At 37.4% G+C, this 16232-nt stretch overlaps 2 protein-coding genes across 4 annotated transcripts; one reads left to right on the top strand and one right to left on the bottom strand.

Annotated features, from left to right (window-relative positions):
- Window positions 1-3617: 3617 nt before the first annotated feature.
- NAC038 (NAC domain containing protein 38) lies at window positions 3618-6604 on the top strand. 3 transcript variants are annotated; one of them, XM_088809856.1, is made up of 4 exons: window positions 3618-3733; window positions 4038-4248; window positions 4710-4981; window positions 5842-6604. In XM_088809856.1, the coding sequence occupies exons 1-4, from the start codon at window positions 3731-3733 to the stop codon at window positions 6352-6354; spliced, it is 999 nt and encodes a 332-aa protein (XP_088665982.1). In that variant the 5' UTR covers window positions 3618-3730; the 3' UTR covers window positions 6355-6604. The 3 variants fall into 3 exon arrangements, with proteins under 3 accessions (XP_088665982.1, XP_088665981.1, XP_017983483.2); XM_088809855.1 differs by having other exon boundaries at window positions 3622-3754; window positions 5845-6604; XM_018127994.2 differs by having other exon boundaries at window positions 3622-3754.
- Window positions 6605-6936: 332 nt separating this feature from the next.
- Window positions 6937-12649, bottom strand: LOC18587598 (uncharacterized). Its single transcript, XM_007011475.3, has 15 exons — window positions 12160-12649; window positions 11648-11775; window positions 11458-11529; window positions 11260-11373; window positions 10646-10714; window positions 10496-10552; window positions 9865-9918; window positions 9718-9780; window positions 9477-9539; window positions 9198-9362; window positions 8971-9126; window positions 8315-8395; window positions 8131-8192; window positions 7874-8002; window positions 6937-7320 (listed from the first exon to the last, which is right to left on the bottom strand). The coding sequence occupies exons 1-14, from the start codon at window positions 12320-12322 to the stop codon at window positions 7912-7914; spliced, it is 1338 nt and encodes a 445-aa protein (XP_007011537.2). The 5' UTR covers window positions 12323-12649; the 3' UTR covers window positions 6937-7320; window positions 7874-7911.
- Between the last annotated feature and the right edge of the window lie 3583 nt (window positions 12650-16232).

Genomic DNA, 16232 nt, shown 5'->3' with positions numbered 1-16232 from the left:
AAATATGTAGAACGTGGACTCCTCCGAGTTCCAACCTAACGTATGCTAATCCTAGCGCAAATTCATAACTATAACTTTATATTTTTGGACAAGAAATGTACAAGAAACAAGACCATACGCTAACTAAAGCCTAACTTGTTTGTTTGCAGAGGAAAAAAATAGAGAAAGGGAGGGGGAGGGGAACAGAACAAAATCAAAACAAGATTAGATACAAGTACAAGTTGTAATTAGTGTGGTAAACTTGGCCAAGATTGTGCATATATAATCCCACGTATAATTAATTTGATCATTTTGTTTTGACATGCAACCACTCCTTTGAATATTTTGCATCCCTTTTGGGAATAATAATCATCTCAGCACTCTACTTGATCTTTTCTATATATTCATACCAACGAATGATCATCCACATTTTTCCATTTCAAAGTTTGATTCATCGCTGTTATCATGCCCTATGGAACATACCTGGTAAGACGTAACCGTGAGATTAAGCAGCAGCCCTTCTTTAAATATTTTGAAGTGTTTGACAAGTAGCATGCCAAGCATGAATCTCCCAAACCTACTTTAGGGTTTATGTCATTGTTCTACGAGTCTTTTTGAAAATTACTGCACAACTACTTTACCCCGAGAATGCATCGTTAAAGTCGTCGTTGAATTATTATAAGAGCTTAATCACGAGTGAATCGAGAGAAAACAAACACGTATATTAGAATCGTGTTGAATAAGTGAATGATTCACAATCTTTTTTAATGTTTATGTAAATTAACACGTAATCTTATTTTATAATTTTAAGAATAACAAGATGATTTTGAAGTATGGTGCATATGTGTATCGTTATATCTTTTAGGACTTATATGCAACAACTTCAACAAAATGATATAACTCATATACATAAATAAATATATAAGTAACTATATCTCTTGTATAATATGCATTCAAACATGAACTGTTTAATAGCAATTTGAAGTGCCAAGCAAGTAGCTACAAGCAAGCAATCTTCTGTGCCAAATTTACTAGTCTGGAGATTCATTGTCTCTACCTATTCTTAGACAGATGTCTCATTTCTGCTTCATTTCCGACTTGACAGCAATAAAATAATATTGGCTACGAACTGGTAATTGGCTAAATGGCATTATTCATCACTAAATCAAGCACGCCAGCTGCATGGATTGGAAATTTTGGTGGCAGTTGGATTCCATTAGGCAGAACAATTGCAGGCTTACCTTTTCTGGCTTTATCAGTACTTAGCCTTGACAATCATTGCTCACAAATTGCATAACAATTGGTTTAATTTAAATTGTTGTTACTATGTTTGATCACTTGTTGACATAGTGTTCATGTAATATAAACTACCAATAATATCAAACGATTTTCTATGGATGATCATGATCTTAATCACCCACCTCTGATCACCATTTGCTATGGATGATGATTGAGGAAAGTATATGCTTAATTACTATTCAGCTTCTGCAATTGCAGACTTAATTATTAGGCACCATCATCTCCTGTAAGCTAAACAATTATAGTAGCATGTCTCGTTGAACGTAATTTGCATGGGGAAGAACCAAATATATGGGGTCGTCGGCCTCTTTCTCAATAATTTCGGATGAAGCTTGTATCTGAATTTCTCGGGGAGAGGGCTGCAAAAGCTAGCGCAGGTTGCGGATGGCTGATATCAAACTGATGATAAACGAGTCAGTAGATCAAATTAATAGTATATATCTAAAGGGAAAAGAAAAAAAAGTAGTAGCCATGAATCAGCATATCTAGTTTAGTTTCAATATCAGGATGCAAAACAACAAAACTTTATCATCTGGAGATATATAGTAGGTGAGTTTCAATATCAGAACAGGTAGGCATGATCAAGACCTTTATGGAAATTTTCATGTTTGAAGTGTGAGATAAGTAAAGAAAAGATTTGGATAGATGGCTACTCCTACAATTGTTTAAATGTGCTGGGAAGTCTTGTACATGGAACAAAATTCAATACCACTACAATTTTTTTAACTTTTTTTTTCCTCAAAATCATAACTAACAGTCACCCTTAACAAAAAAATTGATTAATTGTTACGATTATGAATCTCTATATCAGCTGTTCCACTATTCTACTTAAACAACACGAAAACTGATTCTTGCATTCAGTAAAGAATTAGTCACTCAACGTGCAAACTGGGGACATGCATGCCCTTATCCTTCCATGGGGAGAAGAATTGAAGTCCAAAACTAATTCTATATATGCAGGGTTAGATAGACCTGGTTTTCATGAACAATTAAGAGCCGCTGCAGTCTTAAGTCTTTGCTATTGATCATGAGAAACACAAGATGTTCAGAACCTAAATGAATATATATCTAAAAGAAAAAATTAAGAATGGAATATATATTGAGAGAAGAAAAAAGGAGTTCTTTCTGGTTTTTGATAGGTCATGATCAATCATATAAAGCAATGATCGATAATTAGATCGCTATGAATCTTATACATCTCAAAAATGCCTGCATATATATATATATAAATAAATTGTTGCAAATAATTATATTTGTTTGCGTGAATGAGGTGTGCATGATATACTTCATCGTTTACATAAGCAAACAGCGGTGAAGTCTGGACGACTGGTTGTGCCACCGCAACTTCCTGTCTGATGGGAAGCACGCTAAAGGAATTCGCTTACCGTTTAGTCAAACAAGAAAGCACCCTACCCTATATTTTTGAAATTGTCAAACAATGGAGGGACAATTCAGCTTTGAAGACAGAAAAATCATTGCATGCATAAAGCGATTATTAGATATACTTTGATGAACCTTGAATTCATGTGAAAGAATAAATGATGGGCTCAGGGTTTTGCAATTTATGTAACAGACAAATTGAAATGAACTCCACTCCTCAGTTTGGTTTCTGCATATAATTTTTATTTTATTCTATATGCATGTGTAATCTACGGTGGTCTGTTGCATGGATACCTTGTCTCTGGGGTGTGTGATATACATAGCGCCTTAAATTATGTCCTTTAGAGTGAAAGCCAAAAATAATGAAGGAGATGTGCACAAACTAAAGGAGCCGAAACAGCAGAAGAAAAGGGGTAGGGAATCCAGGAGATTGGTCGTCTGTTCCTTGAATTATTCATTTTTATATGGCAGCGGTTGGCTCCCCAGGAAACCCCATGCCCCGTCTCCTCGCCTCTCCTCTCCTCTCCTCTCCTAATTAATCCATTTGGCACGTGACACTTCCTTCCTCTTACCATTTCAAAGGCGGTCCCACCGTGGCATTTGGACCATCCGACGTGGCAAGAACCCATTGGTAGGTAGGCGGAATTGAATTCCAAAGGACAAGAGGTCCACTATCACGTGGCATGTTGGCAGCTGGCATATACAAATATATATGCTGATTGTTTGGTCTGAAAGAAATCTGAAATGTGAAACGGGGTTTACGTGCAGCAGTCGACATTATCTACGTGACTTTGTCTTACTCGCACTTGCATGCCTTGGTTTCCTGTTCTTGTTAATTTGTCATCCATCGCTATTTTATTACTATAACTATTTTAATTTTCTACTATGTATACTACTGATATTAGTGTATTGATTAAAAGCGTATATATATATGTATAAAAATAGGAACGTGGTCAGTGGCCAAATTTATCTTGTACCTTCAAAGTGAAGACCCAGAGTAGGTGAGAGCTTCACAGATACCCTCAGCTCTCTTTCTTCAAATCAGGAGCTTAAATTCCTCGGTTTCTTGTGCATGGTAAGTAAGAAAACCCACAAGGTAGCTAAATTCTTCAACTCTGACACCTTGCTTATGATCTAGAATCCTTGTTCTATTATTTCAAAATATGATATGATGATAACGATCAGCAAACCCTGACCGAAGAATTTGTTTTTCTTTTCGTACAACTAAGCTATACTAAAGTTCCTAAAGGGTTTTCAATATTCTTTTCTGTTAGTTTGGAAGATAATCAATCCGCATACTCTTTTCACTTCTCCTTGGTTGCTTCTTTAGCTACTGCCTTTTTCCATTTTATGTCAATTTGTCTTTACCTTTACTACAGGAGCAAAGTGTTGGGAAGAAGAAAAGCTTAAAGGAAATGGCAATGGAAGGACAGGGAAAAGAAGAAACCTTACCGCCAGGGTTCCGGTTTCATCCAACCGACGAAGAGCTCATCACTTACTATCTTGTGAACAAGATTTCAGATGCTAGCTTTACAGGAAGAGCAATTGCTGATGTTGATCTTAACAAGTGCGAGCCCTGGGACCTTCCTGGTAGTTTATCCTAATACCTCTTTATTCCTTAATCTCTAAATATCCTTAATCCACGTTGGTTCTAAATTAAGTTTGAGCATCAATACCGAAGATTTGAGTTCATAGTAATATGCATATTCCATCACTAAGGCAAATTTAGTCTTCTGAAAGAAATTATAAAGGCCCAAAGTCATATTTATGCTCTTTCATCGAATATAGAAAGTTTTACCTGCAGCATAGCTCTTTAACGAACGTACGTAGCGTAAGTAATTTAATCCCAGGAAGAAATTTAGAAAAGAAAGGAAGGAAGGAAGGAAGGAAGTACAAGTTTACGATGAAATAGCATCAACTTGCATTCATAACTTGTGATAAATATATCATTTTATATATATATATATTGTTCAAAAAAACAAAAAGACAAACTTTGCATAAAATTTAACTATTAGATGTCTGATTCTTTTCAAAACGTTTGTTCAAATCAGGGAAGGCCAAAATGGGAGAAAAAGAGTGGTATTTTTTCAGCCTTCGGGATCGAAAATACCCAACTGGAGTAAGAACAAATCGAGCAACCAACACTGGTTACTGGAAAACCACAGGAAAAGACAAGGAGATCTTCAACAGCGTCACATCAGAGTTGGTTGGGATGAAGAAAACCTTAGTGTTTTACAGAGGGAGAGCTCCCAGAGGGGAGAAAACCAACTGGGTCATGCATGAATACCGTATTCACTCGAAATCATCTTTTAGAACTACCAAGGTACCAATCAATACTCCCTGCTCATGCATCATCATCATCTGTATGTATGTATTGCTTCATAGTTTGATCAGATCATTGCTTCTGACCTGGATCTATGGAAAAGTATGTAAGGTACTAAAATATATATCCAAGTACGTAAGTCATATCATTCCAAATCTTATAGGAGTTCTAACCTCCTTTTTGGAGGTAGCTAGGTTCTGGTTATCATCAAGCTTATGCCTGTGTCACCTATTTTTCCAGTTCGTGAAGCTGGAAATAAAAGTACCTGGTATAAAGTAAATTTACAATGAAGTTTGTACGAGCATTTTGAGTAGTGCAAAGTGAGAGTATATTGCTAACATCCACGTCATTCATTCATATTAGAAATCTACATTGATTCTTTCTCTATGCACTCATCCCTTCACAGCAATGAAAACAAAATGCAGCACTTCTTCTTCCGTTTTTTATTTTTTAACTTCGTTTACATTACGCCATCTGACTAGGCTTGTAAACCATTTTCGAGTACGGGGCTGCATTACCTTCGTTTTAGTATGAGATAAGTTCATAATTCATGGTAAAATCATCAGCATACGCCAGGAAGGCCACCTGAAAGAACTTTTTTGAAGCAATTCATAGTAAGCTGATGGGTTTAAACCAATTGCAAACAAAAGCTGAAGAAAGATCTTCTTTGTCTCTTGTTATGTAGTGTTTTTCTGCAATCGCTCCTATTAATATTAATCTGGCAAATAAGTTCGCCAAGAGGACATGGTACAGAAATTACTAAAACAGGAAAGTAGAGAAAGAAGCTTGGTCCAAAAAAACTAGGTAGCCAGTCTCCAACGCGAGGAGATTTATACTGACGAAAAAAGTATGTGTTCCAGCAGGATGAATGGGTTGTTTGCCGTGTGTTCCAGAAGAGTGCGGGGGTGAAAAAGTACCCTTCGAATCAATCAAGAGCAGTTAATCCCTACAACTTGGAAATAGGAGCAAGTGTCATGCCACCGGCAATGATGCAGGCGGAAAACTATCAGTTCTCTATGGGGCGGAACTACGCAGAACTAGCGGAGCTCTCAAGGGTCCTGAGGGGTGGTCCAAGCACTACTGTAAACCTGCCTATTCAATCCCAAATCAACTATCCAGGAGGGTTCACTATATCGGGGCTGAATTTGAATCTCGGAGGTGCCTCCACGCAGCAGGTAATACGACCAATGCAACCTCCGCCACCTCCAGCAACGCATCAACAAGACGTTACGGCCACCATGATGAGCGCCACTTCTTTCACCGCAGAGAATGGCTATGGTACTGCAGAGCTCAACAACGCAAATGGGCCTAGCAACAGATTCCTGAGCATGGACCATTGCATGGACTTAGACAACTATTGGGCTACATACTGATCAGGACAAGCAAAAAATCAAACAAAATTTCCTCCAAGTTTGTTCCAGTAATAGACTAGTTAATCACGAGTATCTGCTAGACTAGTTAATCACGAGTATCTGTTTAGTTTGGAATACTTCTTCACTCCCCTGCATCACGCTGGGAAGTTCATCGGGTCAAACAGTCACTACCCTGAAAACTAGGAATATCAGTATCCTCTTTTGTTTTGTCTGTCTCAATTGTGAAAAGAAAATTGAGATTCACACCTTATTCGAGCTCGCCTCCGGCACCTAGATTCTTAAATTACCTGTTCTACTTATTGTCAAATGTAAACTCACTGTTCTATTTGTTAATAATCCTTAGGCACTTTTCTTTACAAACATAATAATAATGATCCTCGTCCACCCTCAGGGCATAACAGAAGTTGGACAACAAAGGCACAAACCTAACCTTTTGACCTTTGTTTTGCCATCTTTTGTCCAAAATATCACGCAAGCCAATGTTTTAACAGCTAACAAATCCAGAACCAAGCGCAAGCAGACGCCAGAGGCCAATCCGGAAAATCAATGAATGAATGAACGAATGATGCAGGCAATAAGAAATCAAATCTAAAATAACTTGTTTAACATTAACCTTTTGACTAAACGTGTATGGACACAACGGTAACACGTCCCATTGGTGTTGCAACTAAAAGTATGGTTTCTAAAACGTAAAACTTCTCTCCATTGTGAATCTAGAAGAATAAAAAATAAAATTACACTAACAGAAATAACCAACATCGGCCATGATACACAAACTCCTAGATTTGAGATATCTCAAGATTCAACTGTGTAGCGGGAAAGGGTTCTGAGCTTTTTTTTCAATTTTTCCTCAAAAAGAAAAAGAGGGAAGTCGGGGGGTTAAGAAAAGATTCCATAGCTTCAAATGCAAAATCAAAGCTTCCTATCCAAGATGAAACTTCTAACCCCAACGAACACACGTCCAGTCTGCAAAAGGCAAAACAAAATAGTTAGCACGCTAAATTGCATTCATAGATAAGGCGAATGCTCAAGGTACACATACACCACGCCTCGATGAAAATGATAAGCGTTAAGTCCACTTCCTCTCTCACCCATACTCACCCCTTTTTTTCTTTTGTGACATTTATCACATAATTCTACCTATTGATGTTATTTAACCTACTAGCTGAACCTAAAGACAAGACAACTGAGGAACTACTGGTCATCTACAGAGATGGTAAACGGGGATATTTTACAGGTTGGAAGCAAAGTGTCAGCAACTCAGATGGTCAACAGAAGCCTGGCACTGCAAGGCCAATGAGGTGAACTATGAACCATTGGGCAACATGACCAGTTCCTGATTCTGTACCTTCAAGGTTTGACATACTGCATCAGCTGTAGAAGCTATGATACTATTAATCACCTGTCTTATTATTGTGATGCAAGATTTTTCTGACCATCAAAATTTACAGTTCCAATTCCTCCTCTTTTGAAAGCAAGTTTTACTATCATGTTGGCCAATTGAATCAGAGAAGCATACCTCTAGATTTCCCAAAATAAAGAGACTAGAAAGTAAACTCATGCAGTCTGCTTGTCTGGGTGCCCCCTTTTGGCCTTACGACGACCCTGGTTGGTATTAGCATGTCGAACAGGTTTCTTTGCCTTTTTGCTGCAGTAATTAGAGTTATTAAATTCTTCAGCATGGTGAAAATAAGAATATCTACAGCAAACTAAAACATTCTTATAAGAACAATAGATAATGTACCAGGAAACTCAATAGATAATTAAGAAACTGACCAGAAAATTGCTGAACATATTCTAAACAAAATGATAATAGGTAGGGCCAATAAAGCTGATGCCTGCAATATTGAAATACCAGTAAGTTATATTGTTTATGCTAGTAAACAGTGATTATATTATTTGATTTCAGCGAAGAATAATCAATAGGCAAAGCTATGGTACACAAACAATATATACATACTGCAAACCACTCAAGCTCTTTGGTTGCAAGAGGTCTTGTCAGCTCATGCTTCTTGAGCATTTCCCGGACAGAGGCTTGAACCTAAATTGTACATGCAACAATAGTCCAATAAGCTATGATATATCTTTTAAACAGAATAGTACCAAAATGATCACAAGGTTAAAACGATCTCAAATTATTATATTCCAATTACAGATTCTAAACAAAATTAATACAGTTGAAAGATTTAAGCAACCAACAACTCATGTAAAATATGTTGTATGATTTAGCCTCTAACTAATTTCAGTTTAGTCGCATTCTAGGCAGTGTGGAAAACCTTAATATGCCAAAACAGTTAGGAGACTATTACATTGAAGTCACGCCAATATTCCAGTTCATTTACTTGGAAAAGAACATTTAAAGTTATTATCTAGTAGTGCCACAACCAAAAATGTTCAATATGTAATCCTTTAAAACATGAAAAGGAAAATAAAAACAATGTGAATGCCTCCCAGCAAAATAGATCAACAACATTAAAAATGTAACACACTAGAACCACCTGGCTTACTTGTTCTAAATGCCAGCACCTTATACACACTGCCAACTTCTACAAATCCGATAAACTTATGCCTTATTTACCACAATAGCTCATGAAGGGAGACCAAACAATAACTTACCTGATGATGGTATGTTGTTGCCAATTCCAAAAACTTCCCATAAGCATTAACTACCTCCTTCGTATAGGGCTTCATCACCACACGAACTTTATCAACATGAGGCTTTGCTAAAGTAGCCACCTGATCAATGTATGGCTTACTGAGCTTCTTAGCTTCCTGTGACCAGAGTCGTGCTTCAGGATGCATGTCAACATATATAGAAGACATGGTGGAGTATAAGCACATACCTGGAAGTAAGGATCAACTATTTCTTGAACTTTGATAATATGAGGAGTTATAGCACTCTTTGATACCTCATAAACTTCAACTGTTTTTGCAGTTAGCAATTGCACATGTGGTTCAGCATATGTAGTTACAACCAACCACTGATCCTTTACAGCTGGAACCCATTTCTTCAAGTGAAAATAACAGAATCATAAGAACGCCATTTACTTAGAAAGACGCTCATATAATCACATATAAGCTCCTGATTTGTTTTGAAAAAATCAGCTGTAAGAGAAGCTTACAGTTTTAATTGTTTCCATGCGGGGTTCAGCCCACTTTTCAGCTAAGGCCTTTTTCTCCAGAGCCTGGATAGAAGTTGAACAACATTTAGTTGCAATAATATAATGTTATATTCAACAATAATATTGCACTAGATTTGAGATTTGACACAATTATCTAAGTAATAAATAACCGTTTTCAACCAGTAAGATATTAAAGGTGTCACATAGAAGTAAAATATGATAAAAAAACTGTAAATAATACCTTCTGGATCACCATATCCATGGCCGGTTTTCCGCGCTCATTCCAATGTGTCTGAACAAAGGCCTGCAGCATGGTAGTATGATAGAATCACAAGTGAGATATTTGTACAATATTTAAGAGAATAATTACATATTTACCTAAATTTACCTGACAATGGATTAACTTCACAGCAAGCCAAGGTGGGAGCCACGCACCATGAACCTGATAGCAAACATGTGTATTAGACTAGAATTCATAGTTTCCAATAAGATTCATTTCACAATTTATTAAGAAAGTTCGATTCCCTAACTTCCTATGATACTTGTAGGACTGTGTGCTTTAACAAACTTTTTTCATTGTGGGCTACAATATCTGCAGTTCATTATCAACAACAGTAGTAAATAGACTATATTGGAGCTAGTACAGGTAATTGGATTAAATCGACACGTAATACCAACTAAAATTATCAATATACAGTTTTGATGATTGAAGAAAACTCCTAGAAACAGAAATCCCAGATAAAGAAAATCCATCTACTTAAAAGCTGTAAGAGACAAATCAAAATTAAGGCAACAGAGTGCCATCACTTAAAATAGTAACCACCTCTAATGAACTTTAAGCAGCTAAGGCCTATACCAAATGTTGTCCATTTACTAATTCTTTTAGCAGAAGGAAAAAATTACTTCAACCAGCAAAGAGCAGAGACAATTTACTAAATGAACTCAGATATTTGTGACAAGACACATCGAAAGAATGCCACACAGATAGCATAGCATGATGAACTAAGCAAACTTATTACCTCCATCAACTCGTTTGTTTTTGAAGTGGCCTCAAACTTTGCCTTCATCAATTCTTCCTATTAAAATAAAAATGCTATAGTTAGAAAATTCACTTAAGGACCAGCATCTAGCGAAAAGCATGATATTGCACCTACTTAGCCATAACATACCTCAGCAACTTTAAGAGCTCTCTCAGTTTTTTCTATTTTGCTCTTCTGCTTGTTATTGATCTTTTGAAGCTGTAAAAAGGAAGACAACTCTTAACAAAATTATAACACATAGCAAGTGCACCATAAGAAATGCATTTAGATATGAGCCACTAAAAAAAAATTGGAATCTTTCTCCAATTTTGACAGAACAGTGGCAACGCGGGATGGAAGGCGGAAAAGGCTTGGCACAGCTAAACACATACAAAAATAGGGTGTGTGTGTGTGTGTGTGCGTAAAGAGAGCAAGAGAGCGAGAGAGAGAGAGACAGGGCAGATGGGGGAGGAGGAGAAGAATGCGTCTACTGCTGTACATTGCCCCTCCAAAGCATTTTTTTTTTTTGAGATTAAAAGTGCTGAACTAGAATGAGTCCTCCATTAAAAACATATAGAGCAAGCTGAAAGCAGAAAACTCTAAATAGAACACGCACTAATCTAAACTACTCCACTAACTCTGTCAGCTTGAAACAAGATCAAATTGATGAAGAAAAAAAATCACGGCAGAACATAGCAACAAAGGAGTTGGAATTCCACACATCAAACAAACCAAAAATAGAAGAGGAAGAAGAAGGAACTTACATTCTCTAGCTTTAGATTCAACTCAGTCAACTTGTTCTCAGCATCAGTTGCACGGGCTTCCAAGGAATCTTTGTCCTTTAATTTTGCTTCTAATTCACTTTTAAGTGTATCAACCTTGACAACCAGAAGTCACATCAGAATGTTGAAATTGAGCTTCATTTATTCATAAAACTAGGAACTTCATTGATGAGCAACTACCTGTTTCTGCAATTCAAGAGCCCGCGCGTGAGCTTTCCCCACTTGCTCCTTGGCATCTGAAGTCCCCTTTTTCTGAGAAACAACAAAATATACACTTCAGGAGCAAAATAAATGGGTAAGCCCTCTGCATTTGTACACTCTTCCTTATCACACTAACAATTTAAAAGAAACAAAGAAATAAATTGCAGACCTGAAGAGATGATATTTCAGTGTTCAAGGATGCAATGCTGTCGGATTTCTCTTGAATGATTTTCTCTTTCTGCTTTATCAACTCATCCTTGGTCTTCAATTCTCGAGTTTTTTCCTCATCATTTGATTCTTCATATACATAAGAGGAAACGAAAGAAGAAACATTTGTAATTAGCCAGATGAACATCAAATCCACATTACAAATAAGTGAAAAAGCAATTTAATTTTCACCCACGAAAAACAAAAAACAAAAAAAAAAGGGTAAGCTTAAGCCACTCTAATAATTGATAAACCTAGCATCAATGATTATGAGTAAGTGGACAGCCTAAATTATAAAGTCAATGCATAACAAGAATTACTAGTATTAGAAAAAAACGAAGTAATCTCGATTAGTCCGCCTAAAGTAAAAGGCTTGAATCTAAAATAGAAATAGAGACAAATATAGAAAGAAAGAACAAAAAAAAAAATCAAAACAAATAGTCAAGTAGAGAATCGTGGAATAGGAAAGCTAACCAAGAAGACGGATCTTAGCCTTGAGTTGATCCAACTCAATCTTACGAGCAGAGGAATCGGCGCCGGCCGATTCAGGCACGGGTTCGATCGAGGCATCCGCTCTAACTTGGGCGAAAATTAGGGCTACAAAGAGGGAGAAAATCACGAGCTTTGAGGCCGCCATCAGCCAGTTACTTAGCCACCAAAACTCGCCGAGGAGGAAAAACTAACACCCGCACAGGCCAAACAGAAGCAAGGGGCGGTTTCAACTTCTGACTGATTGATCGATTCAACAATTTGCAAATCTTTTTCTTTCTTCCCCTTCTGAATAAAATAATATTATTAAATTGTTTAAACTTGGATTTTCGCTCTCCCTCACGAAACGTGGCAATTATTTTATCCCCAAACAAAATCAATCGTTGAAGAAATAGAATAGTCGGATTGTCGAATCCAGATATTTTTTTTGTTATGAGCGAACTAGTCCCAGCCGGTCCATGAAAGAATCCTTGAGGAAAGAACAACTAAAGGGCGCAGACCGACAGGTGGCTGTCGAAGATTCTAAGTATCTCTAAAGAAGAGCACGTGGCGTATGATGAAGGAGGGAGGGCTGATTTGATGACAATTGAATTCGAATGGTGCACAAATCAAGGCGGGTAGGGTAGGTGGGACAAGTTAAGCCACACCTAATCCCGTACAAGCTTTTGCGCCATAAATAAAGAAAGGATCCCCCCGGTCCACAGGCCAGGATTGGGCTCTTCTTTTTCTTTGGGCCAACCCAGTAGATGGCACATTAGGCTTGGAACAAATTGGGCTAGCTTTTTTGACTTCGAAGGCTTGAGCTTGGCACAAGGCCCACTTGCTTGTTTTAGAATTTCAGTTTGTAATGCTCATTTTTTAGATTTCATTGTCCAAATTTGGCTAAGTTATAGTTTTTTTGGAGTAAAAAAGACTGTTCTACAGTATATGGTGGACCAAACAAAGTCATTTTCACCGTTCCATGACATGAATTATACAGTCTTTGTTTAATTAGGTATAAACATGTAATTTATAAGTTAAAAATTTTGAATTTTATTTTATGCAAAAAAATATGATATTTTCGACAATGGAATGACCTATCTTAGACCTTAGACCTGGTTCTCCCCCACTAGCACATTAATCATTGAAAATAAACATTTAACCGAAGCTAAGCAAAGACAAAAACTAGTGTTTACAGCAGTACATTCATGATTTGAAGGAATTCGTTTCTTTGAGATATGCCAGATATTCAATTGTTCATGAAATACTGGTTTATTCAACGGAAACGTTGCTCGATTCTCTTACCAAATGTCTAATCAAGTTATAAAAGTTATACCATATAATTTATGCCATCACGAGAGTTAGTGTAATAATTAATAACACAACACAAGAAAGTCCAAGGTGGTTTTCACACTTTACAGAGTGTAATTTGAAACAAGGAAAAGGCAAAAAGCTTTCGATGTCGGGAGAGATTTTTGTCCAGTTAAAAACAACTGGTTCCCACTTTGTCTTGTGAAGAATGCATGGATCAATCATTTCAAAATGTGCTTTTGGTCTCCCGCAGTCCGATCACACACCAACAACAAGATGGCAAGCCCTAGTACTATATGTAAATGTAAAACTTACATAATATTAAGTGGTGCATGGCAGAACATATAAATCTGTTGCCGTCGGATGAATGCATTGCATCATGAACATAACAAGGACTCGCAAAAGAGGTGGAGAGCCTGATGTAGCCAAGGACAACTTACCGCCTATTCTTAGGTCTACGACTTGCTCATACGAAAAGGGTCGTATAAGCAACTCGTCTCCAGCTAGCCATTGGCGGCAAGTCATCCTTGGCTGCACTCCGTTGTCTACCTCTCCATGCTAGGCGCTTTTGAGATTTGACTTAATGGAAACAATCCTGCCTACGTGTATATGTACCATCTTGCCGCCAGCTTTTGCCATCCTATCATTGCATGAGAAGAAGAGAGCTGAATTTAGCCAAGAACAATCAGCCGGCCGGTAATCAAAGAATACAAACCCCCCAGCCCTAGCCTCTAACCGCTTAGTCATTCTTGGCGGCAGGCAATATTTATTAATCTTACACTTTCCACCTCGTCATGTAAGGCCCTTAGAGCTAGGTAGCTAGCTAGGGCTTTTTCTCATTTTAGTTTCACGTTGTAATGTGTGTGGTGCGATCTCCTATATATTTATATATATAGGCAAATTAAATGCCAAGATGCAAATGATGAAAATGAATAATGGTGACACTTTCCACTACCCAAATTTCCTCAGCCTTGATTGGGTCGGTCAACCGACAATCTAACATCAAAATCTACAAATATTCCCTACATTGCCCTAATGCTAGCAAAGGCCATGAATGAAAGGTACGTGCAAAAGCACTATCTCTATCTTTTGGAAATATATGCCATATATATTCCCGTGTAATTTAATACCTTACTCATTTGGGAAAGGCATTAGCCCAAAGTTTTGGTCCTCCACTCTGACTGTGATCAATTATCAGTATAGTGAGAAATTTAAGTTATATTGGGCAAAAATATATCCTGCCACTTTGCAAAAGTGAAAATGGGTGAGCTAATTAATTAATTCCAGATTTAGCCACCAACGCCATCATTTTTGGAAGCAACACGTTGTTAGCCTGACAAAATTTAAGTAAAATAGAAAAAATAGATTCATATTTCTTCTCTCATGATTTTAAAAAATCAAACAGAGCAAGATTTCCTGTTAAACTTCTGTCTGAAGGCACATTGGTTCTGCCATGTTATCTCTTGGCTGCTATCGGCGGGGCCAAACATGTGTGGGATAAGGACCATTTTTTATGACTCTTTCCGAAAGTAAGGTAGGTTCCCAAATGTTGATCCTCTCTCTCTCGCTCTCTCTCTCTCTCTTTATATATATATATATATATATATATATATATATATATATATATATATATATGTTTATACATAGCATCAAGTTTATATTGTCATTTCTTTTGTAATTGAAACTTCCAGCTTTCCTTCTGATCCTTAATGCTTAGCCTTCGACTTAAGTTGCTTCTGTTTCCTTTTCAAAAAAAAAGTTGCTTCTGTTTCCTTAAATTTTAATTAATTTGATCGATCTTTTTGTTCATTTGAGGTAAAGGAGAAAGAATAAGATTCACGATTTGAATAGCCCAAAAAGGACCCAGGGGCATGCCCTTCTGTCACCAGGGTTTACAATTTGTAGTCTCCATGATTAGTATCTTAGTGGGGTAGGATCGATCTTTGATTCCTTTAATGCTATCTCAGGCTTCCGTACTTTGAACTCCATTTCCGGCTGATGATAATTTCTCTTTATTCTTTCTAGGTGAGCGAGTCCTTTTGGTGCAAGATTAACGAGGGCCAAATATATACATACGATACGTAAAATTTGCATGAATATTAGTGTTATAATCAGTGACAGTGCATTTAAGCTCATTGCCAGTACATGAAAAATAGGAACCAAACGCAGCCATGGACAAAGTTGCCAGATGGTAGTGCATGATATATGGTTTGGTAATGCTAACGGAGCAATATTCATATCCCGTGCTTTGGGTTTTGAAAGGTGAACTTGATTTATTAAAAGATTTATAGTTCTACAGTCATCAGCACAATATCATTTGCAGAATTTGTAATACTCCATGGGCATGGGATGTGCATTACACTACACAGTACCGCGCGCATCGTGTTGGCTAGCTCCCTCTCGATGCTATCAGAAGAACATGTTAACCGCGTAGTTGGTGGCCGTAACAGGTCTTGCATGAGAAGAAGAGAAACCAATGTAGCCAAGGACAGACTTGCCGGAAAAATACAATAATAATTAGTATTTGAGTATTGTCTACGCCGGCAAGTCATCCTTGGCTGCACTAAATTCTCTACCTCTCCAGGCAAGGCACTTTCGACGTATACCTTTGTTAGGCGGATATATGCTCCAATATTAACGCAATTTTGCTGGCGAACTTGCGCCATTATGTAGGTCTTACATGAGAAGAAGACAGCGCACCGTAGCCAAGGACAACTAGCCGGAATAATCTAAAGCAGAGAAACAAGGCAAATGCATGCCTCCTAGGG

This window comes from Theobroma cacao, chromosome 9 (genome assembly GCF_053813885.1).
Source record: "Theobroma cacao isolate CCN51 chromosome 9, ASM5381388v1, whole genome shotgun sequence".
Taxonomy (NCBI): domain Eukaryota; kingdom Viridiplantae; phylum Streptophyta; class Magnoliopsida; order Malvales; family Malvaceae; genus Theobroma; species Theobroma cacao.
This window is presented reverse-complemented; position numbering and strand designations above follow the sequence as displayed.